Source organism: Barbus barbus (assembly GCF_936440315.1).
Source record: "Barbus barbus genome assembly, chromosome: 4".
Lineage (NCBI taxonomy): Eukaryota > Metazoa > Chordata > Actinopteri > Cypriniformes > Cyprinidae > Barbus > Barbus barbus.
In genome coordinates, this window is record NC_136732.1 from 22,074,228 (window position 1) to 22,097,983 (window position 23,756).

Below are 23,756 nucleotides of genomic sequence, written 5' to 3' on the forward strand. Positions count from 1 at the left end.
CCATTAATACTAGTTATTGGTATGAAAAGTCAGTTTGTCACATGGATTTGATTATTTAATTTACTCTGGCTTTACAGGAGCTGAATGACTTAAACAAGTGGGGCCTTAATATCTTCCGTGTGGCTGAGTATTCCAATAACAGACCTCTAAGTTGCATCATGTTTGCTATCTTCCAGGTGTGTGGTCTCTGGTGTTTTCTATAAATGTCGTTCTGCTCTTTTGAAATATATCAGATGCAAATATGTCTGTGTGGTTTTATTTGATTTGTATGCTCGTTACTAAGGGTGGGTAAAAATATAGATTTTCCAATTATCACGATATCACACAATCACAATATCGATTCTTAAAATCCCCTAATCGATCTTTTACTCAATGCTTATTTTCAGTGGCTGTGTGGAAATGTGCTTGAACTTCCTGTCTTGCACATGCCACTGTGCTGAGCTAACTCACTCAACTACATAGTTCATTTTTAAAATGGATATTTTCTTAATATTTCAAGTCAGAATTTTCCCTGTATTAATGTTCCTGCTGAGTTGTGAATGTTTTGAGCTGAGTTGTGAAAGTTTGCAGTCTGTTGATGTGATGCAATAAAATAAAAGCATTAGCAGAGAATTAATTTCCTTAATACTGTATGTAAGCATAACTGACATTACAACTGAAATATACCAACTGAACTGAATCATATCAGACTTAAGGCCTGTTCACACCGAGGACGATAACGATAAAGATATAGTTCTAAAATCGTTCTCAATATTAAAGAATAGGAGAGACCACACCACAGCTGTAACGATAAAGGCACAGAGTACCGATATCGTTGGAATCACTTTCAGAATGATTTTTTCAGGCTGATAAACGATAAAAACATTGACACCCAATCAGAATCAATCCTTCTATAACGAGCTCGAAAATTTAAAGCGGCAGAATAATAAGATCAAAATAAGAATCTAATCCAATCAGGAAATCTGTATTGATACCCAGCCATGCTAGTTACAACAGCAAACCTCTTCATTATTTATATTGACTCATGATAGTTTGTTTTATTTCCATTCTTTATGTTCTGTCTACGATCTGCAATGCCTCAAAGGAAAGGGATCTATTAAAGACATTTCGGATCCCAGTGGACACGTTTATCACTTATGTGATGACGCTGGAAGACCACTACCATGCCAACGTGGCCTATCACAACAGCCTGCATGCCGCTGATGTCACACAGTCAACACATGTGCTGCTCTCCACATCGGCACTGGACGTGAGTATATGCCAACATGGGACAGCCAGTGCCCATTCAAAAGCAAAAAGATTCATTATCTGAAATCAGATTTCAAAGTCAGCACTGACACTTTACATAATGACCATTATACTACGGCATCTTCCCACCAGGCCGTTTTCACTGATCTTGAAATCCTGGCTGCGTTGTTTGCTGCTGCCATTCATGATGTAGACCACCCTGGAGTTTCCAACCAGTTCCTCATCAACACCAGTAAGTCTACATTGTAAAAATAATGATGATGTCCTCTGAGAACTGGTTTATGGCAGCACAAAATCATAGGCTTCAACAGTAAGAATGTATTCTGCTTTTTTACTGGGCCCTACCACAAAAGAAACATAATTTTTAACAACCCTTTTTTTATATATTCTAGAAATAATATTAAGTAAAATGATAATAATAGCAAATACATTTGCATTAAAGATACATTTTTTTAATTAGTTTGTTTTCATCTGTGTTAGTCAGCTAGATAATTATAGGGGCGGGGAAAAAATCGATTCACATATGAATCTTGATTCTATCTTCTGCCGATTCGCATTGATTCACACAATTTCTAGTCTTACATTTTAACTTTGCTGTACTATCAAAAGTTATTGACACGTCCGTTAGTGTTATTAATCACAGTAAGCTGCGAAAAGGACTCAATGCAGTACTCGTGCTGACGGACACAGCCGAAGTGCGAACACAAATGCTGCTTCTCAGAGGCATGCGATCCTAAATTCTCTTTCACAGCTTATTGCGCTTAAATGGTCAAATACACACAATTATGTCAAAATGCACATTGTGTGGAATACAAAGTCTGTTATGCCATATGTGAACATAAACAGTTTGGAGCAAATCGGATGTAACATTATATTAGATCGGTACATTTGTTCTTAAAGTGTAACAGCCTAATAAACTTTGCCGTCTGTTACATTAATGTTAATAAATAAATAAATAAAATCTGAATTGAATTGTGAGGTACCAAAAGTTTCCCACCCCTGGAGATAATTATATTGGTGACTAGGCTTGCCATGGTATGTGATAATACAGGTTATGTAATACAGGGAAGGTACCGGTATGAAATTTTATATTGTTTGTATATCTGAGGCTAAATATTGTAAATAAAATGGGCAAAATCAGCAACAGCGTCCTCACTTGTTTTTTGTAAGGGAACCAAGAAGACCCTGAAATTCACTGATAGCCTATCCTGCTCTTTTTTTACAGACTCAGAACTGGCATTAATGTACAACGATGAATCTGTACTGGAGAACCACCACCTGGCTGTAGGTTTCAAGCTTCTGCATGAGGAGAACTGTGACATCTTTCAGAACCTCACCAAACGGCAACGGCAGAGTCTGCGCAAGCTGGTCATCGACATGGTTAGACCCTGATTGCACCGCACTGAACCTCAGTTTTTTTGTATTCCTAAGGGTCTACATTTTTAATGAACACTTTCATTTCCTTGTCTTCTCAGGTTCTGGCAACAGACATGTCAAAGCATATGAGCTTGCTGGCAGATCTAAAGACAATGGTTGAGACCAAGAAAGTGACAAGTTCAGGTGTGCTGATGCTGGACCATTATAATGACCGAATACAGGTGTGTGTCTTTATCATGCAACAAAACAGTTCCAAACTATGACATGAGTCTGTAAGTGCAGACTAGAAAAAAGACAGACTACTTAATCACAAGCGTGTACTGTATGTGTGTGTGTAGGTCCTGAGGAACATGGTGCACTGTGCTGACCTTAGTAACCCAACCAAGCCCCTGGCAGTGTACAGGCAGTGGACTGAGCGTATAATGGAGGAGTTCTTCCGGCAGGGCGATAAAGAGCGAGAACGTGGGATGGAAATCAGCCCCATGTGTGACAAACACACTGCGTCTGTGGAAAAGAGTCAGGTACACATATAAACACCCACACAAACATACATTCTCAACCTTCTCTGCTCCTTAACTGTCTCTCTACATGTTGGGTTTCCTTTTTCAGGTGGGATTTATTGATTATATTGTGCATCCCCTGTGGGAGACCTGGGGGGACCTGGTCCACCCTGATGCTCAGGATATTTTGGACACCCTTGAGGACAACCGGGACTGGTACCAAAGCACCATTCCCCAGAGCCCATCGCCACTGCCGGACGGCCCAGGTAATGAGCTTGAATCTTGCACGAACAAATTCCAGTTTGAGCTCACCCTGGAGGGAGAACCAGGACAAGAAGGCGCTCCCAGTCATAACCACATAGACAGCCATGGTCAAGAGGCAAAGAAAGAAGATGAGGAGGTGGATGAAGCTGAGGAGGACGAGATAGAGGAAAAAATGGAGGACGGCGAGGAGGTGGCAGAGGTAGTGGTCGAGAGGTCAGGACGGAGGCGACTGCAGGTTCAGTCAGTAGTTGAGGAAGAGGACGAGAGACGGTCTGATGAGAGCCCAGTGGAGGAGACGGAGGAGGAGGAGAAGTCATCCTCTCCTACCGATGACACGTAATACTCGAGACTTAAGGAACAGCTGGCCTAGGGGGCCCGAGGGGGCTAAGTAAGGGCCATCCTTCAAAAACTCTGTCCCTAATCCATTCACATAGGACTCTTCTGTTTCTGCTAGCTAGACCGTGAACAGAATAAGTCTTGTGTACCAATCCAATAAGACATTTAATTTTACTTTTCAAAAAGGGAACAAAATAATATTGATATCAGAGAAGTATTTAACACAGCAACTGTAGATTTCGAATGCGAGCTGGAGTCCGTCCAGCAGCAGGGAGGATGAGGTTTGATGGAAAAACAGAATTGCGGTGGGGTTTTTAAAGGGCCATTACATCAGTGTAGCACTCTGGAATTTCTACACATACACACATTCACAGAGGTACATGAATTTTAACCTAAAATAACAATACCACACAGTACATGCAAACACACGGCTGTGTGTCTGTGTATGTGTTCAGGGGGCTTGGATCTGAAAGGAATCTCTTTGGGAAAAAGCCATCATAAAAAGGAGCATCAGTGTCAATAATCAGTTTTTAAAGCATTCTAACAGGGACTCGAATCCTCAGAATTCTGAGTGAAATCTGAGAGACTCGTTTTCAATTTCTGTCATAGAGAGAACACAGTTGCAACTGCTGGGAGAAAATAAGATAACGTCTGCTGTCCAGAAGACTGTGGAGGGATGAGTATGTCGGAAATGATTTGTTAGTGGGTCCCACCCCCTCTTACCCTTTACCCAGGAGTGCTACCAGTGCAAGATGGCCGTGTGCCTTTCTGAACCACCAGCTTCAACTCTGGAGCTGTTGTGAAGCAATGCATCATGGGACAGGAGTGTCTGCTTTTGTCATCATGTTTGATTGTCTCTTTCTCTTTTTAAGCAATCTATCTCCATCCAATATGGTTAGTGCCAGCATGGAGCATTCGCATTGTCTTTGTGATAGTTCCTGCTCTCATCTGTCAGTCTTCCTCAGTCACTTTCAAGCCAACCGAACATTTAGGGCCTACATTAGATTTATCACTGCTTACGGACTGCCCTCACTTTCCATGTGAATAATTAATGATAGTCACTTTCTGAGGATAAGCCATGTGACACTTTGAAACATATGTTTTGCCTTCTTTTTGTTTTGTTATATCCATTCCTGCCAAATTTGTAAAAGCAACAGTCTCCTCAATTGCAGCACACATTCGCACAGACTCTCTCACCTTCACCCACTCATGCTGGTAATGCATTCTCTACACCACAACACACTAAATTATGTTTGCCAAAGGAATGAGTGCTTAACTCATAAGTTGGAGGAGCCTTGATCGGTGGCTAGAACAGAGGATGGGGAGAGAAGTTGAGGCATATCTGAGAGAGAAAGACGTTGGTGGTTAGATGTTGGAAAGACATGCAGCCATATTGAGTTTGATGCATTTTTGCCTTAATGTCAACTGCAGGATTTCTACCTGTTATTTTGTGGAATAATAAGATGTTGGCATTAGATCCCAGATTATTTGTTTCATGTCTTATATGCCTTGCTAAATGTCTGTGAAAACACAATAGCTCCATCTGGAGGTGTAGGGTATTTTTTCTGCATGGCAAAGTGATTATAATTGAGTAAAGACAGAGAAAGCAGGTCATACCATTAAAGGAAACTGTTGCTCTAATGCATTTCATGTCCAGCATCTTTTAGTGGTGTCTATTTGACTTGTCACCAACGTTTAAAGGGAGACAGAGAGAGACAGAATGAGAATGAATGAGAGTGAGTTCTCAGGTTGATGTTAGATTTGCAATATTGCCTCTCTCATCTCTCACAATTTTGTTTGGTTTGGTTTTAGTTCAGTTGAATGAACCAATTGTTGCTATATTTTGGGACAGTGTTTGTGAGCATCCCTCTTGAAATAAAATGACAAGCTAGTTTCTGCTGGTCAGTAGCTTAGCTTTACACAAGCCTGTGCCTGTCAGAGCAGTAACTCGAGGTCATACAAGTGCATATGTGATAATTGTACTTGTCTGTGACAGGATTAGAGGATGTCACAGTATAAGATTTCATTTGGTGGACCACAGGAGGAAAGGCCGAGGTTACACGATCGGTTTGTGCAAACTGATGACATTCCCATATACATTTGCCTGTCTTACCTTAAAATTGCTTTGTTGTGTGGCTTTTCGTTAATGTTGTGAGCACTACGCTAACAAGTAATATTTGCCATTTTAACACGACACTGTAGCAATTGTTTCTTATTAAGAAATTATTCAAATTATTTCCTTGCTGCCATTCTTTTTGGATATCAAAAGGAAAAACAAGTGTTTTCTTTGAACAGTTTGTGTACAGTTTTTATTTTTGTATCATTCTGGTTTGATGGTTTGAAAATCAAAAAAACGACTATCTAATATAAATAGTAGACGAATCACTGCTTGTTTTGTATATACTGTAATGTTATTGTAAATTTGAGCTCTCTCAGAATCAATCACTGTCACAATGAATCACTTTTAGTTGTACTGAACTGTAGTTGAATTGTGGACTTTCATAAGCACCCTCTACCTTCCCCTTTCTTTCTCCTGTCATCTGCCTGCCATTCATTTGGGGGATTTTAGTCAACCCCCCACCACATTTAAATGTGAATATTTGAATTGTATTGGAAAACAGACTAATCATTCGTTGTTTCTAAAACTTGCCCTTACCAGCACTTTATTTTTCTGTAGGAAGTTGTTGTGAGATGGCTGATATCAGGGGGAATGGTATAGAGTGTTGTATAGCATGGCACAGGGTAAGCACTTTAAATGGCTCGGTCCAAACGTCGTCTCTTTGGTCCTCATTGCCATTTTCTGCTAAAGCACTGAGCAACATCTGCTACTCTGTGTCAATAATCTGCACTGTAATGGCTTTTAATAGGGTTTTTAAATACTTCTGTGAGGTTAATGACCAAGAGACAGTCAGAAAGATGACGTGGCTTAATCAGAGAACAGTTTTTCTTTGTACTTTGAAGTCATGTCTCATGAGACTCTCCAATGAATTTATTCTCTGGGCTTTAAATAATATGTTACTTGTTCACAACTTATGGTAATAATATAAATGAAAAAGAAAACACAGGAAAATGATTGTAATATTTGTACATTATATTGCTGTAATGTGTATAATGTGTCCAAGTTATTTTATATTATATTATTTTTATGAAAGGTTTTCCTCTGAGAGAACTAAGTTGTCATTTTGTGAATAAAATGCATTTAATAAGCAAACAGCTATATATATGAAAAAAAAAACAAATATATAAATATATACCAGTATATTTTTTCTTTCACTGTTCAGTACTGTAAAGTGTGTTGAAAATACAAATAAAGGACGATTTTTCTAATAAATGCAATATCTGTATTTTACTTTTTTTCCATGTGCAATCTCACAACTGCAACATGTAATCAGGCTGATTTGTGTGTATGATACACACCTCATGACAGCAAACACCAGAGATGCAAACAGGTAAGGGGGAGAACATTGCGCGGATCAGGGGCATGATCCACAAGGAATGTATTTTAAAGATATTTGCTTTACATGCTCATATAGTTACTTTAAGGTTGTTTTTTTATTATTGCCTTTTATGTCCAAAACTGTAATTTTTCACATAATAATAATAATAACATCTTGTTGCAACATTTTACAAAAATCAAGATGACTTATTTGGATCTCCAAAAAGTTAGTTGTCACTGAAAGGTGAGGAGTTTGCATCTATGAGACACTGAATATATTTTGCATCGTCTGTTTAGAGAATGAAATGGTATGGTAGTTAACACTTTACTGACCCCTACAGACTGACTTTATTTAAAGACAAACGTGTCAAGTAAAACACAATTGTTGAATTACTTCTGTATTATTGTTAGAAACAGAAGTACTTTTTTATTTTATTTAACATTTTTAGTAGTTTGATAATTTATACACTCTGAACCTTTCCTGTATAGGACCTGTGATTTTTTTATTTTCTTTTACATTTAAAAAAAATAAAAAATCTATATATTTAAGTATAAAATATTAATGAAAGTGTAAGTGTAATAACCTATTTAAGACATCATCTCATTGTTTCTATTTGAGAATATGAAATGTCTTTAAATTAAAGGTAGTGGGCAGAATTGTGTCACCTCCTTCACTAGAACTTGCATTTCCTATGTTTAGTTTTTGTGAAATGCTCTTTACAATAAATGCTAATATGTGACCCTGGAGCACAAAACCAGTCTTAAGTCGCTGGGATATATTTGTAGCAATAGCCAAAAATACATTGTATGGGTCAAAATGATTGATTTTTCTTTATGAAAATAGGATATTAAATTAGGATATTAAATAAAGATCATGTTCCATGAAGATATTTAGTGAATTTCCTACTGTAAATATATCAAAACTTTATTTTTGATTAGTAATGTGCATTGCTAAGAACTTTATTTGGACAACTTTAAAGGCGATTTTCTCAATATTTTGATTTTTTTTTTTTGCACCCTCGGATTCCAGATTTTCAAATAGTTGTAACTCAGCCAAATATTGTCCTATCATAACAAACCATAAGCTTATTTATTCAGCTTTCAGATGATGTAGAAATCTACATTTTGAAAAATTGACCCTTATGACTGGTTTTGTGGTCCAGGGTCACATATATTGTTTAAATGTGTGGTAACACTTTGTTTTAATATGTGCTTATTACACTTGTTACAGATAGGATTTGATGTACAGAATAACATGCAGTATTTTCTCTTATGGTCAATCTCTGACCTGCATGTAAGGTCGTTTCGTCCTCATGACCCTCTCTTATCTTTTGACGTGGCTGTATTAAAGCAAATATTCAGTCAATTAATCATCATACAGCGCAGCTCAAACCATTCATACTGCTGCCTGTTATACAGCTACTTTTCGATAACTATATTTTGTGTTACTTTCAACCATGCAAAGCGGAACTTTCCTACTAAGTTATGAAGCTTTGTTTAAAGGTATTATATTTGAAAATCCAGTTAATAGTTAATTAATACGGGCCACACAGTATTTGTCAAAGTTACTGGCTACTTACCTGAAGTCCTGAAACTTTGGGTTAAAAAAACCTGCAGAAATTATAAATAAATAAACAAACGAATGAATAAATACGCTTAAAAATAAATGAAAGAATAAGTAAATAAAAGTTAAATATGAATAAAGAACGTAAAAAATAAATACAGAAAATTACAAATAAAGGATAAAATAAATAATAAAAAAATGAATTTTATTACAAATGAGCTATATTTTTTTATTTTATTTTTTATTTAGTCATTTAGCAGACGCTTTTATCCAAAGCGACTTACAAATGAGGACATAAGAAGCAATCAAACCCGAATTTTATCAAGTCATTTCTTTATTTCTTTATTAGTTTATATATTTATGTGTTTGGTTTGGTCCTCAATAGGTGGGACGCTTCTGCCTAAATATATGGTAACTGATTTATTATTAAGCATATCAATGATTTTGTGCAAAGGAAGGAAAAATGCAAATTCATCCTCTTTTGTATGACTGCATTACCCACAATGCCGCGTTCCTCCTCTTGAATCCACCAATCACACGAGAACACCGCGAGAACGCTCTCCGGAAGTAAGTGACGAGTTACTGGGGTTTTTAGATTTCTTAGACTAATCATACAAGCGCACATATAATTCACGTGTTGTTTATCGAAACATCATACTTGCTATCGTGATACTGTATTCGTGAGTATTTCAGTGTGTTGGGTTGGCCGTGTTTGCAGAAGCCATTTCAGATTGAATTAACGAGGATGATCGAACAAGACATTTTATTGACGGATTTATCTGCGACCATCATTTGCATGAAGAATAATGTTAATTTCTTTAGCGTTTTGTAAACCTTTGGTTTGAGATGTATATTTATGAAGGGGTTCAGTTGAACAATGCATTGTGCCTTCATTTTGTTCCAAGGTCACGCGCCTCTAGTGGGAGTTTGCGTTTGTCCCTGCTTTTCCTGAGGCATCATGACCTGCCTGCACCTGCTGTTGACTTTGGTCTTTGCTGTCAGCTTGGGGACACCTGTAGAGATTCAACGGCCACGAGGAGTGCCACTGACAAGTAAAGTCATATACTATATGTGACCCTGGACCACAAAACCAGTCATAAGGGTACATTTTTTTAAATTGAGATTTCTACATCATCTGAAAGCTGAATAAATAAGCTTATGGTTTGTTATGATAGGACAATATTTGGCTGAGATACAACTATTTGAAAATCTGGAATCTGAGGGTGCAAAAAAAAAAAAAGATTGAGAAAATCGCCTTTAAAGTTGTACAAAATAAATTCTTAGCAATGCATATTACTAATTAAGTTTTGATATATTTACAGTAGGATATTTACAAAATATCTTCATGGAACATGATCTCTAATTAATATCCTAATGAATTTTGGCTATTGCTACAAATATACCCCAGCGACTTAAGACTGGTTTTGCGCTCCAGGGTCACATTTATTACATATTCTGTATTAAACCTGCGCTGGTTTCTCTGCACGTTCTGGTTTAACTTTTATTTTGTCTAAATAAATAAAGAGAAAGCGTTTTATGAGGAGAACAAGCCTTTCACTTGTCTTGATGGATCCCGGACTATTCCTTTTGACCGAGTGAATGATGACTACTGTGACTGCAAGGATGGTTCAGATGAGCCAGGTACTTCATTTTTTTAATTTGGCTTATAATTTAAAATGGATAATTTTATCAGTCTTTAATTGAAGGCTTTTCACCTCAGATTTATATTCGAAATCATTTAGCAGTGAAATGTTCTTCTGAAAAGTCTGCTTACTAGGTTTTACATTTAAAGGGGTAGTTTACCTATAAATAAAAATTGGTATCATTTACTCACCCTCATGTTATTTTAAACCATAAACAATCGTTCCTCTTCAAAACACATACAAATGAAACCTGAGAGGTTTCTATTTTTTCTTTGAAAATTCATGCTGCCAAAACTTTGAAGTTTCAAAAAGTTCATAAAAGCTTTGTAAAAGTAAACCATTGGTTTAGCTAATAAAAGAGTTCTAAAGAGACATGGTCTCTTTATATGATGAGCAGATTTAATTTAGGCTTTTATTCACACATAAACATTGTTCAACACATATATAAAGCACATCAAATATGGTAAACGGAAGCTTTGACATGCTTGCGTGACACTCATGAACAAAATTGTGTTTGTGCTTTAGCAAAAATGTGCTAACAAAACAGAGCAAACAAGGGCTAAATATCTGTATATGTACATATAAATAACAATAAAGAAAATTCAATCCTGCATGAAACAAAAGAAGATATCTAAAGATGCCCCTTTTCATTCAATCATTGAAAGTGATTGAAGAGTATGACAAAACCGCTTGGACTTTCTGCTATAGTAAATAGCTTCAGTGAGAGAGAGACCTGAGGTTGAGTACAGCAGGTCTCAGAATTGTAATATTTTGTATGAACTGTCTTTAAGTCCATGGTCGGTATGAAGTGGTGCTGCAGTATAGTTTGGCATTGTGCATGACAGTTGTTTATGTCGGTCCTCAGGCACCGCTGCTTGTCCGAATGGCAGCTTCCATTGCACCAATGCTGGTTACAGGCCCATGTTTATCCCATCCTCCCGTATTAATGATGGCATCTGTGGTAAGATGACTCTGCATTTGGACATTTCTCCTCAGCAGTGTTCAATGAATGGAATGGTATTGCATTTGAAATCTTTCCTCTCCACAGACTGCTGCGATACTACTGATGAATACAACAGCGGAGCCAAATGTGAAAATACCTGCAAGTGAGTTCTGATCCAAATGTAATTGCTTTCCAGGGAAAAGCACATTACACACGACACATTCTTGTGCTCCATTGCATGCATGTGCAGCTGACAGACGTCTTTGGTCATTGTGCTGCATCTCAATATTGTACTAAGATGCACTAAGTTACAATAAATATCAGTTTTATTCATCTTGACTGTGTAAATTAGCAATCAATGGAAGTTGATATCCAAAAGAACACACCTTCTAGCTGTTTAAATGTGATCATTTTTAACTGTAGGAAAGTTAATAAACAAATAAATACTATACACTTTTGTTTTTATGAGAACAAAGATCTGTGAGAAACTACTTATGATGCAAAGGCTATAAACACATTGAAATATGTGAGATTTGTTTGGTTCTTAGGGAACTAGGACGTAAAGAGAGGGACGTTTTGCAGAAGATGGCTGAGATCACTAAAGAGGGCTTTCTTCTGAAACAGCAGCTCATTGAGGAAGCCAAGAAAGGACGACAAGAAAAGCAGGTAAAATTTGCTTTGTATAAACCCACACATCAGTCAAAGATGTCAAAATGCTTTGGTTTCGTATTGTATTGCCGATTATACAATTGTTTCTGTTTGTTCAGAATCAGCTTTATTCGCCAAGTGTGCGCAAACACACAAGGAATTTGTTGTGGTTTTTAAGAAGCTCTGGTACATACATGCATGTCTGACATGAGTCAGCTGTTAGTGTTGCAAAAAGCTTAGTGAATGTTTTCAAACATGTTGAAATGCTGCTGTCATATTTGCTTTGCTTTTTTTTTTTGACTCTCACATGCAACAGAAATCATCCAGTTCCCACATTGAAAAATTGCTCGTATACGCTGCACTTTTAAAAAGCCATATTTTGTCAGTGAGTTTTGGTAAATATAAAATGCTTTCTCTTCTGTAGGGTAAAGTGACTGATATGCAGGAAAATAAGAAACCGCTCGAGGAGAAAGTTGAAGCACTGAGGACAGTTAAAGAGACTGCAGAGCAGCCCGAGAAGGAAGCTAAAGAGCGCCACCTCAAGGCCTGGGAAGGTGAGTGCATCTGCAAATTTATATCTCTTTAAGCCATATGAAAATTGACTTCTAGTGTTTAGTTTGCAGGCTGGGTCATTTCATCAATGATTTGGCATTAATGTAGATCAAATCAGTTTTTTTAACTTCATTCCAGAGCAAAAGGCAGCTATTCGCTTGGAGAAGGACAAAGCCAAAATGGCAGAAGCCTTTTTGGAGCTGGATGACGATGCAGATGGCTTGTAAGTGCCAATGATTATATATATTTTTTTCTCTCTCTGATTGTGCATAGAGCTTGAGAATGAATATAAACTGGCGTGTTGTCTCTGTGTGTCAGTGTGTCTGTTTCTGAGCTTCAGTCTCATGCTGAATTGGATCCAGATGCTGATGGCACACTTACTGAAGCTGAGGTCCAGGTATTTTTGCATTTAATCATTTCTCAATCAAAATGTGCCACCTATCTAAATGGACTGTGTGAATGAATTGCCACTAATTTAGATGTCTGCTTTGTGATTTATTCAGGGACTGATGGGAGGAGCTGAGCAGGTGGACACGTCAACATTTGAGAGTGTTTGGACCAATATTAAAGACAAGTACCACTCAGAGGTTAGTAGAGAAGATGCAGACATGTCATGTTTAGTGACTTCTGAGGTTCATTTTGGTAAAAAAACAAAAAAAAAACAGCTTTGTCCTATTAATTTTCTTTAAAACAGTTAAGTAGCAAATAAGTGATAATGATTACATAAACTATAACAAAAATTAACATTGAAAGTTAAAACATGAAGTATGACAAGTTGCCAGTTAACTAAATTTTGTAATTGATAGGTTTATTTATTATAGAAAGTATTATTTAAAAATATATATATATTAACTTGACTAACCATACATAACATGCATCCCTGCTTTTGCATGATTTTCCCTATAATTAAAAAATTGAATAATCTCATTCTGTGTCCTCATTTTTTTAGATAAATTATTAAGTAGCTCAACAACCCTGTTACCAATATTAGTTATTTACGCTGCCTTTTAAAACTTTTGGATCATTTTGATTTTTTTTGTTTTTGAAAAAAGTCTCATGCTCACCAAGGCTGTATTTATTTGATCAATAATACATTAAAAACTTACTGTTCTCTATATCAATGTGTTAGAAATTTAGTTCATACCTGTGATGGCAAAGCTGAATTTCCATTTATCAACATTTATTTGAAATATAAATCTTTTGTAACAATGTAAGAGTAGTGTAGTTAGTTATATTAATTATTTTGTACTTTTAATTGTCTTTTAATTTGATAACTTGTCTTGAATTGTTGTGTAGTTGAGTATTGATGCTTGACAATAATAAAAGATAATACACCAAATTTTGGTGTAAAAAACAAATCTGTTTTTTTATAATTCCACCATCCTTGAACACAATAGCCCATCAACATGCATTTTGACTGTGTTCCTCCGTTCTCTCTCAGTCCCAGCCTGAGGAACCTACTCCAGTGGAAACACCTCCAGATGAAGTGAAGGAACCAGTTGTAGACAGTGACTCCGAGCCGTACCCAGAAGATGACATCTCTGAGGACGAGGATGACGATGATGAAGATGATTATCATGAAGATGATGATAAGGTGAGAGTGTGTATCACACAGAAAACCTGAGCAAGCATTAACTTCAGTTATGTTTAGATTCGCAGTGACATTTTGATTCTTCTATTAACACTTCTCCGCCTGACATTTAAAGTCCTTAACCTTTAACTCATGTCCTAAGGCGCAATGGCAAAGGTCTTACAACATAGTTTGCTATACCTCGTGCTCACCGTACTGTGCAGGTGTAAAAATTATATCCTTATATGAGCGTGGTTGTGTGTTGCACAGGCACCGCCCACCGTTAAGACCCCAGAGAAGAATCATGAAGATGAGGAAGCCATGCCATCCTATGACCCAGACACCCAGGCCCTCATCGATGGTTGGTCCTGCTGCCAGTCCTATTCATCAATACTAGGGTGACCAGACGTCCCATTTTTCCTGGGACAGTCCTATTGTTTCTATTTTTAGTGTCCCGACATATTTTGAAAAAAGCATGTTTTGTCCTGTATCTCAAAATTTCTTTACGACTGGGTGATCAGAGTGAGTAGTAGAAGTGTTCTGTCACGCGAGAACAGACTAATCAAAGGTAACTAACTTGTCATAGAACAAAATTACCATCTAATCACAATTCGTCATCCATTAATTTGCAGTAAGTGAAGATGGGGTAGATAGACGGAATCACCTGAATGACATAACAGAAATTTAGGTCCTAGCCCGGTCCTGGCCCGAGATGCTCAGGCCCTAGCCCGGCCCGTGTACGACTGCTTATCAGAATTTCCGACCTGAGCCCGTCTTTTTTTCCCCCTTCTCCCAAAACGGCTCATGTTTCAGCTGTAAAAAAAATTCAGCGCGTTCTGCCGTCTCGTCTTGAACAGGAGCGTTTCACAAAAATGAACCGAAAGTCAGCGAATACATGCTTCGCAGACATAATAAATATATCTATAGAAATCTTTTAATTACTACTTAATGAAATAAATCAAATCGAAAACAGAAACTCTTTCATTATAATCATAATCCGTGAAGATGCACTTCTCTCTAAAGGCGCGTCTAATGAAGAGACGGCGAGACAGGATCATCATCTTCATCTTTGCAACAACGACACAAAAAAAAACTTGTTTATTAGTAAATAATTCAAATATCTCCTTACTATTTCCCCCGGACATGTTCATGGTAATTACTTTTGCCGGGGCTTTACAGTAAGCTTTATTGTGTTTATTTGAATGCAGAACTCTTCATCTGCGCTTGCTGCTGCTGCTGGACACTAAACACTGTCGTGCCGCTCTTGTGGTAGCACGGACTCATGTTGTTTCCACCAGCGCGGCAATTGTTTTTCATCACTAATTGATGGCTGTCTAAAATATAAAAATAAGGTGAAGCCTTAAACAGGCCTGTGGCCCGGCGCGCGTTTGAACAATGACGTGGAAATTGGCTCTAGTTACTCCACCCCAAAATTTTGTCATTAATCACTTGCTCCCATGTCATTCCAAACCCGTAAAAGCTTTGTTCGTCTTCGGAACACAATTGAAGATATTTTGGGCAAAAACCGGAAGGCTTGAGACTGTCCCATTGACTGCCAAGTAAATAAAATTGTCAAGGCCCAGAAAAGTATGAAAGACATCGTCAAAAATTATGTTACGTCAAAATTACATCACTGTAATATTACGAAGCTACGAGAATACCTCTTGTATGCAAATGAAAACAAATTCATTCAACATATAATTTAGATATCATGAAATAAAATTTGTCATATCGTGGTCATATATCACATCATAACCCCCCCCCCTTTCCGGTATTGAACCAGGAGAAATCTGGTCACCCTAATCAGTATGTTACAGAGAAATACGTTTGTACTCATTGAGTTGTTCTTTGTTTTCCCCTTCTAACCAACTGTTCTCTGGTTCACAGCTGCTCAGAAGGCCAGAGATGACTTTGAGGAGGCCGAAAAAGCTCTTCGGGAGATGGACGATCAAATCAGGTTTGTTCAATGCTGCTATCTTCCACGAAACAGTCAAAAGAAGTTGAGTTTGAAATCAAGTGTGATTGCAGCGAACTGGTTTTTCATATGTACCTAAAATTCTTAATTCTAATTCAATGCATTTGCAGTGTTCTCTGATGCTGGTGCACGGGGACACCGCTGCTGAGCACTGTGTTGAGTTTTCCTTTGATTATGTTGCAGAAATATTGAAAAAGAGCTGTCTTTTGATTTTGGTCCTGATGCTGAGTTCACTTACCTGTACAGCCAATGCTACGAACTTACCACTAGCGAGTAAGTGAAACCAGAGGTTTTTTTGGAATAATATTTTTGTGCTGTAATTTATTTCTGTGTTCTGTTTGCCTTTAGGTACATCTACAGACTCTGTCCTTTCAACCAGGTTTCACAGAAACCCAAGTATGGGGGCTCAGAGACCAACCTTGGGTAAGAGGCATCGTGGAAAAAAAACAACAACATCTTAAACCAGACTAAGGTGGTTTTGTTTTAGAGGTTTTTGGCCACTTTTCAGTTAAAGTATGAGTGAAATTAATACTTTTATTCTGCAAGGATGCATTAAGTTGATCAGAAGCAACAGTAAAGGCTTTTATAGATTTTTTTATAAAGATTTTAGTGCTGCTTTTTTCTTCTTTTTTTTTAATACTTTCTGTTCATCAAAGAAAAAAAAAGTCATGGTTTCCACAAATTATTCCAAAAATGTTTTTTTCATGATCAGAAATATTTCTTGAACAGCAAATCAGCACACTAGAATAATTTCTGAAGAATCGTGTGACACTGAAGACTGGAGTAATGCTACTGGGAAAAAAAGCTTTGCATCACAGGAATAAATTACATTTTAAAATATATAAAAATGGAAAACAGTTATTTTAAATGTTAATATTTTTCTATATTAAGGTTTTTATTTTGATCAAATAAATGCAGCCTTTGTGAGAATAAGACACTTCTTTCAAAAAACATTAATAAAACCTTTTACAAAATCAAAACCTTTGAATGGTAGTATAAATAGCATATTGGTGGATAGCAACGCTATTTTGTTATTTACTGATATTGATTGATATTGGATATTTAACTGTTCATAGCTTTTTGTTTTTCTGCTGATATTTAACACTCATTTAAAGTTAATTTGTAAAATCGAATATTTTAATTATACTTTATTAAAATTTCAAAATGAATATCCTTTTGTCATTCTGTACATTATAATGTTGTAATGCCTCAATGTCTAAATTAACTTCTAGCATTTTTAGATTAACTTTTTTCTTTAGTGTTCATTTTTCATTTGATTGCCAAGTTTGGGATCTCTGTAATTTACAGTCTCTGACTCACAGACACATTAATATCAGAAAATAGAAGTAAAAGATAAAAAATATTTATTTAGACAGTATAGAGCTTGACTCTGTAGTGGTATGAGTCATACTTTTTTTTTTTTTTTTTTATGGTGCATAAACCAACCAACAAACCAACTTAGACCGGTTTAAGCTTTTTTTTTTTTTTTTTTTTTTATCTTCAATATCACATCACTTTGTCATCACGTTTGCAATATCATGGCGTGAGTGTTTTTGACAGTATTTAATGAGAGACGCTCATGTTCCCAGGTCATGGGGAAGTTGGTCAGGGCCTGAAAATAATAAGTACTTGGTGATGAAATACGAGCATGGCACTGGGTGCTGGCAAGGTCCTAACAGATCAACTACAGTAAGTATTGGATCTTTCATTACTTCCACTCTGCTATTCAAGCTGCGAGTTTTTCTGCTAAGTGTGTCTTTGTGTGGTAGGTGAAGCTGACTTGTGGGAAGGAGACTGTGGTGACCTCGACATCGGAGCCGAGTCGCTGTGAATACCTAATGGATTTCACCACTCCTGCAGTGTGCCAAGAGACAGCCAACACTGACCTCTCGCCACACGGCCACGAGGAGCTCTAGACTCCACGCTCCGCTTGTTGATGCATGGTGTGCCACAAAATACATCTACTCTATTTTTAATGTTTAAAGAATTCTTAATGAAAAAACAAGGCTTAATTTTTCAATTATCATAGGTTCTAAATTGGTTTGACGCATTTTTCACACTTTGAATGTAATGAGGTCTGGGTTTTGCCATAGTGATGACAGTTTACTGCATGTTTTGTTAATAGATTCAGTTAGCCTTTGTTGAGGTGCAACATTATGGAAACAATAGAGGTTTAATACTGAAAACAGTTCTGTATATAATATTGCTTTGTTCCACCAATGAATGCTCCAATGATCAACAACATTTGCATTCTGTTTAATATCAAATTTGGAAAACCTTTAGCTCTCTGGAACAAGTGTGCATATCTCAAGTATTATATACAAAAGATCTTGTTTTGTCTGGAGTTGTTCTTAAAAGTCTGACTTTATTCAAATTACGATAAACCTACCTTGCAAATTTCCTGAAATCAGCTTTCCCATCTATACTGATGCACACAGTGCATTATCATCAATTTATGACCCCAAAGTGCAGTTAATTGTGTATTATGTTCTTCAGAATACATTAAATGTTTGCGTGTGGTCACAAATCAATATTAGCTTTTTTTCCCCTCTCTCTCTCTCTCTCTCTCTCAGTCTGTAGGTTGTTGCTCTGTGGGAACATTAACTTCATTTCCTGTTCAGGCTGTTTAAGAACCTCTTCCATTAGCTTTGAATCAGCTAAATGAGGCTGGAGGTTGGGAGAGCATGAAGTTTGGTAAACTGTAATGTTTTGTTGTTTTTACTGGGGTAAAATCTGATCTTTTCACATTCCATGGATGATTTTGAAATAAATTCAACAAACAAATTGTGACTTGTTCAAAAAGACCTTATTTGTGTCTCAAATTTCACACTATACATCCTTTGCACTATGTACTCTACTGTCTACACATAAGAGTCTGATAGCCCTTTCCCTTTAGCTACATAAAAACTGTGATAGTTAAGTACTGCTTATAAATTCAACTTCATACTGTATTTCAAAAATTGCTGTGGCTTGTTGAAAAAAAAAAAAAAAGACATTAGTTGTCCCAAATGATGCACTATTCAGTATCAATACTGGGTACTAGTGACTGATTACAAGTAATCTGGATTACATAAATAGGTTCCAAAAATTAAGTACTTGTAATTAGATTTACATTTCAGCAACTATTTTAGTATATCTTCTCAATGAAACTTGGTATATTTTAGAGTAGTCAATGTGCAGCTCGTATAGCATTACAAATTTACAGTCCTCTAAAAATAACTCAACATATAGCCATTATTGTCTAAATTACTGGCAACAAAAGAGTACACCCTAAGTGATAACAGCTATACGTTGTTTAACCATGCAAAGCCACATGTTCTATTCATCATGTTTGTGTTTTTGTCTGCTTGACAGGACTATAAAAATTTGTGTATCTTATATTAGAGCAGTTAAAATTAGGTGCTTTGAGTACAATTCTCTCATACTGACCACTGGATGTTCAACATGGCACCTCATGGCAAAGAACTCTCTGAGGATTTGAGAATTAGAATTGTTGCTCTCCACAAAGATGGCCTAGACCAGGGTTCCTCAAATCTGTCCCTGGAGGGCCAATCTGCTGCAGAGTTTAGCTCCAACCCTGATCAAACTCGTCTACCTGTGATTTTCTAATGATCTTGAAGACTCTAATTAGCATGCTCAGGTGTGTTTGTTAGTTTTTTAGGGTTAGAGCTAAACTCCGCAGGAGTGGGCCAGAATTGAGGATGCCTGGCCTAGGCTATAAGAAGATCAGTAACAACCTGAAACTGAGTTACAGTACAGTGGCCAGTGTCATACAGAGGTTTTCCAAGATGGGTTCCACTTGGAACAGGCCTTTCAAGGGTCAATCAAAGAAGTGGAATCCTCGTGCTGTGTGTCATGTGCAGAAGCTGGCTTCAAAAAACAGACGTCTGCGTGCTGCCAGCATTGCTTTAGAGGATGCAGAAGTGGAAGGTCAGCCCGTCAGTGCTCAGACCATACGCCGCACACTGCAATAAGTCGGTTTGCATGACCGTCGTTCCAGAAGGAAGCCTCTTCTGAAGCTGGCTCACAAGAAAGCCCGCAAACAGTTAGCTGAAGACAACCTGTCTAAGAGCATGAATTACTGGAACCATGTCCTGTGGTCTGATGTGACTCAGATAAACTTGTTTGGCTCAGCATGTGTGGTTGACACCCTGGTGAGGAGTACCAAGAAAACTGTGTCTTGCCTACAGTCAAGTATGGTAGTGGTAGGATCATGGTCTGGGGCTGCATGAGTGCTGCTGGTACTGGGGAGATGCGGTTCATTGAGGGAAACATGGATTCCAACATGTACTGTGACATTCTGAAGCAGAACATGATGCCCTCCCTTCAGAAACTGGGCCGAACAGCAGTTTCCCAACATAATAATGACCCCAAACACACCGCCAAGATAACAACTGCCTTGCTGATGGAGTGGCCAAGTATGTCTCCAGACCTGAACACTATTGAGCACATGTGGGGAATCCTCAAACGGAAGGTGGAGAAGCACCATGTGTCTAACCTCCAACAGCTCCGTGATGCCAGTATGTAGGAGTGGAAGAGGATCCCAGCAACAGCCTGTGCAGCTCTGGTGAACTCCATGCCCAAAATATATCCAAGTTTTATTTCTATAATATTGTCCCTTGAGAAGATATACTAAAATGGTTGCTGATATGTGAGGGGTGTACTCACTTTTGTGAGATACTGTATTATTCTCACAACAGCAATAAATCATTCATAATTTATTGATTCTTCATAATTCATGTTCATAATTATTTTAATCTTTTAGGATTTTCCTTTCTAAAATAGCTGACCGCTTATACACTCAGAAAGCTTTCCAGTTCCCTTTCAGTTGGTTACTCTCGACATCACTTCGATGACCGGCGAATTGGGGATCTCCGTTCCCTCCTTCAGGGAGCAAGGGTTACATAGGTTACTGAGATGTTTTGTGGACATTCACACAAAGACCAGTCACTAGTCCGGTGGTTATAATTATACAGAACATTAAGAGGCCGCACAGCATTTGAGCACTACATGTACAAAAATCATAGCAATTGAAGTACTGATGGACACATTAGTGTTTGTTTGAATTATCATTCAGTCGGTTATTTAACTAAATATTACAATGTCTTTGGAAGGCTTTTGTCTTTCAAACACATTAAATGCAAAAACTTATATTATTTCATATTTACATGTAATGCAGGAATTCTCTAGTCTAATAGCCTGTTCCCCTGAGTTGCATAAGGATGACTGCAACAGTTAATTAAGTGTGTTATCTGGTTATTTGAAGTGCACTTTTTCTTTTCGGACTGTTCAGTGTGAACACACTGCTGACACTATGGATACTACAAAATGGCTTAGAGTAGTGCATAATTACACATCTTTGGTGTAGGAAGTGGACAACCTAAATTGTCATTGGCTAGCTGACCAACTGAGGTTAATGTTTTACACACTAGACTGAACTTCATTATCTGTTTACTGAAGTTGTGAACCTATTAAAAATCAAGCTGTTTTTTTATCTTTACTGACAAATAAATTACTTATCAAATTGGATGAAGAATTTCATTTTGTCCTGAATGAATGCAGTAGCATGTGATGTACGTCTACATAACTCCTCAATTCCCCTCGAAAGAAAAAAAATAGGCAGGCACAAAGAAAACACTGAGATTCATATCTTTTATTTTTTCTGGCATGTAAAGTACAAATAATTAAACAATTCCATGAAAAAGTCCTCAAGCGTCTTCAGCTGAAATCCCAGTAATAAATATCCTAAACTAAACTGAAAGGTTTATTACTTTTTTCCCCTTTGTTATGTGTTTGTTTTTGTTTGTTCATGTTTGGAAGTATGAGATTTTTCTTTGTGACACACAGACACTGAGATCAGGAGTTCTGCTTTTGATCTTTTATTATTATTATTGTTTGTTTGTTTGTTTGTTTTATTCTGTTATTCCTGGAAAATGGTTTCAGAAGAACGTTGCTAAGTAACTCTGTGTCCCTCCTAAATTAACTGACACAAAATACAACTGGTTGAGAAACAGAGTGACCACTGACCCCTTTATCTAGCTCAGCGCCTCGCCTGGCCAGTCTCCCCCACTCTTTCTTCGCCCATGTCTGCTAATTGTTGTGCTCTGGCCCTCCCACTGACTCTTATTTTCTAGACCGCTCTCTCGGTCAGTTTGGCGGCTGTATGGCAGTGGGTGAGAGTTTTTTGGCGAGGGACGCTGAGCCTACGGCCTGGCTGCGGGTCCGGACCGCACCTCGACCCACCCCACCCCCTGCCCCAGGCCTCGCCCCGGGCCCTGACTCGCTGTGGGGTTCTGAACGTGGCTGGAAAAACAAGACTGTGATTAGATTAAATAATCAAAAGGTTTTCATTTAACAAGACAAACAAAACACAGGCATTAAAGGCATAACATCTAGCACACAGCATGTATGTTTATACACTTCAATTAGTTTAATATAGCAGTGCATTCTTTGCCTATTGAGAACTTTTCCAAATTGTAATTCTAAAGCAGTTTTTTTTTTTTTTTTTTTTTTTTGTTCCTTTTAAAGAAAAACAAAAAGGTGTAACCACATTTTGGCAAAATGAAAAGTATTTAAACTTGCAAATATAATGAAATAAACCATAAATATACACAAAACATACTTTCATACGAGGCAATAATAATAATAATGATAATAAATAGTTTTTAAGTTAACAATAAGTTAAAACTACAAGCTTAAAGTCGCCCAAATATTACAAGTTCATTGGCGCTATATTGATTTTTTTTTTTTTTCAGTTTAAATTATTTATGTTGCAACAAAAGCTACCACAGACTTTTACAAACACAATTAAACACATTTTGATTGAAAATAAATAATTCTAACTAATTCTAAAACCTGCATACACTGTAAGAACAGCAACTAATTATAAATAATGGAAACAAATATAAGAAACCGTACCCAATAAAAGGAACCAAAACGAAATATTCGACCCACGTGTGTCCTCTATGGCAACATCAACAACACAAATACGCTAAGTTAACGTGTGATTCTGATATGTAAAGTAAATCAATAAATTACAGGAAAAATGATACTCTGAAATCAACATGGGCTAAAACCGATGATATTTTAGACAGTATTCCATTCACGGTCTTTTAGATTTGCTCTTTTCGGTACCATAGACGGCTGCTTGTTTTAGCTTGCATGGTCAGAGCACTAATAAGGGGGTGTAGGAAGGGATAATGGACATTTTTAGAGACCAGAGATCTTGGTGCTTGTTTGATTCTTCTAATGAATCTGTTAGGTAACACTTTTTTTCATTTTGTTGTTGTTCGTTACATTTGATCCTTTCGCTATTCTGCAAAACCATTTCAGTGTGACGTTTAATTTCTTTTTTAAAAAATATATATATCTTTTGTTCTCAGTCAATATAAAAACGAAGCACATTGCACTTACTGTTCCATAGGAAAGTTTTTTTTTGTCTTTTTTTTTACATGATTATTATTGTAGTTGCTCAAGCGGTGCAGTATGTTTGTTTCCTGCCATTGTCCTTGGCTCTCTGAGGGGATGGGGGAGTGGTGTAGCTAAAGGGTTCGTTGGGCCACTCGGCCAGAGGGACGATGCTAAAACCTCCCTATGGTCACCAGGTGCACTACAGGGTTGCCCTGGTCACTGTATCTACCCCATCGCTCATTTTAGAGGGCGGACCAATCTTTACGTCTAGGGTTTTTGTCCCCTCTAGA

General features: G+C 37.3%; 3 protein-coding genes across 6 annotated transcripts in view; all 3 read left to right on the forward strand.

Annotated features, from left to right (window-relative positions):
• The window catches only part of LOC306861288 (3',5'-cyclic-AMP phosphodiesterase 4C-like), a gene marked incomplete at its 5' end in the record, with an annotated part of 59,447 nt that extends 55,542 nt beyond the window's left edge, over positions 1-3,905 (forward strand). The window contains 7 exons of the mRNA XM_079403478.1: positions 78-176; positions 1,085-1,249; positions 1,381-1,480; positions 2,474-2,628; positions 2,724-2,846; positions 2,964-3,146; positions 3,235-3,905. Coding sequence (XP_079259604.1) covers positions 78-176; positions 1,085-1,249; positions 1,381-1,480; positions 2,474-2,628; positions 2,724-2,846; positions 2,964-3,146; positions 3,235-3,729 — 1,320 coding nt within the window. The 3' untranslated portion in view covers positions 3,730-3,905. The remainder of the gene's footprint in view (positions 1-77; positions 177-1,084; positions 1,250-1,380; positions 1,481-2,473; positions 2,629-2,723; positions 2,847-2,963; positions 3,147-3,234) is intronic.
• Positions 1-23,756, forward strand: part of LOC306869044 (vascular cell adhesion protein 1-like) — a 709,597-nt gene that overhangs the window by 132,556 nt on the left and 553,285 nt on the right. The gene's annotated exons all lie outside the window — the stretch shown is intronic.
• LOC306869051 (glucosidase 2 subunit beta-like) lies at positions 9,234-18,854 on the forward strand. 4 transcript variants are annotated; one of them, XM_079415631.1, is made up of 18 exons: positions 9,234-9,292; positions 9,631-9,777; positions 10,250-10,366; positions 11,234-11,329; positions 11,417-11,474; positions 11,860-11,977; positions 12,384-12,513; positions 12,650-12,734; positions 12,830-12,908; positions 13,015-13,098; positions 13,953-14,105; positions 14,352-14,442; positions 15,969-16,038; positions 16,240-16,329; positions 16,405-16,479; positions 17,646-17,745; positions 17,826-17,999; positions 18,630-18,853. In XM_079415631.1, the coding sequence occupies exons 2-17, from the start codon at positions 9,684-9,686 to the stop codon at positions 17,970-17,972; spliced, it is 1,587 nt and encodes a 528-aa protein (XP_079271757.1). In that variant the 5' UTR covers positions 9,234-9,292; positions 9,631-9,683; the 3' UTR covers positions 17,973-17,999; positions 18,630-18,853. The 4 variants fall into 4 exon arrangements, with proteins under 4 accessions (XP_079271757.1, XP_079271755.1, XP_079271754.1 ...); XM_079415629.1 differs by having other exon boundaries at positions 9,261-9,292; positions 18,637-18,854; XM_079415628.1 differs by having other exon boundaries at positions 9,282-9,405; positions 18,637-18,854.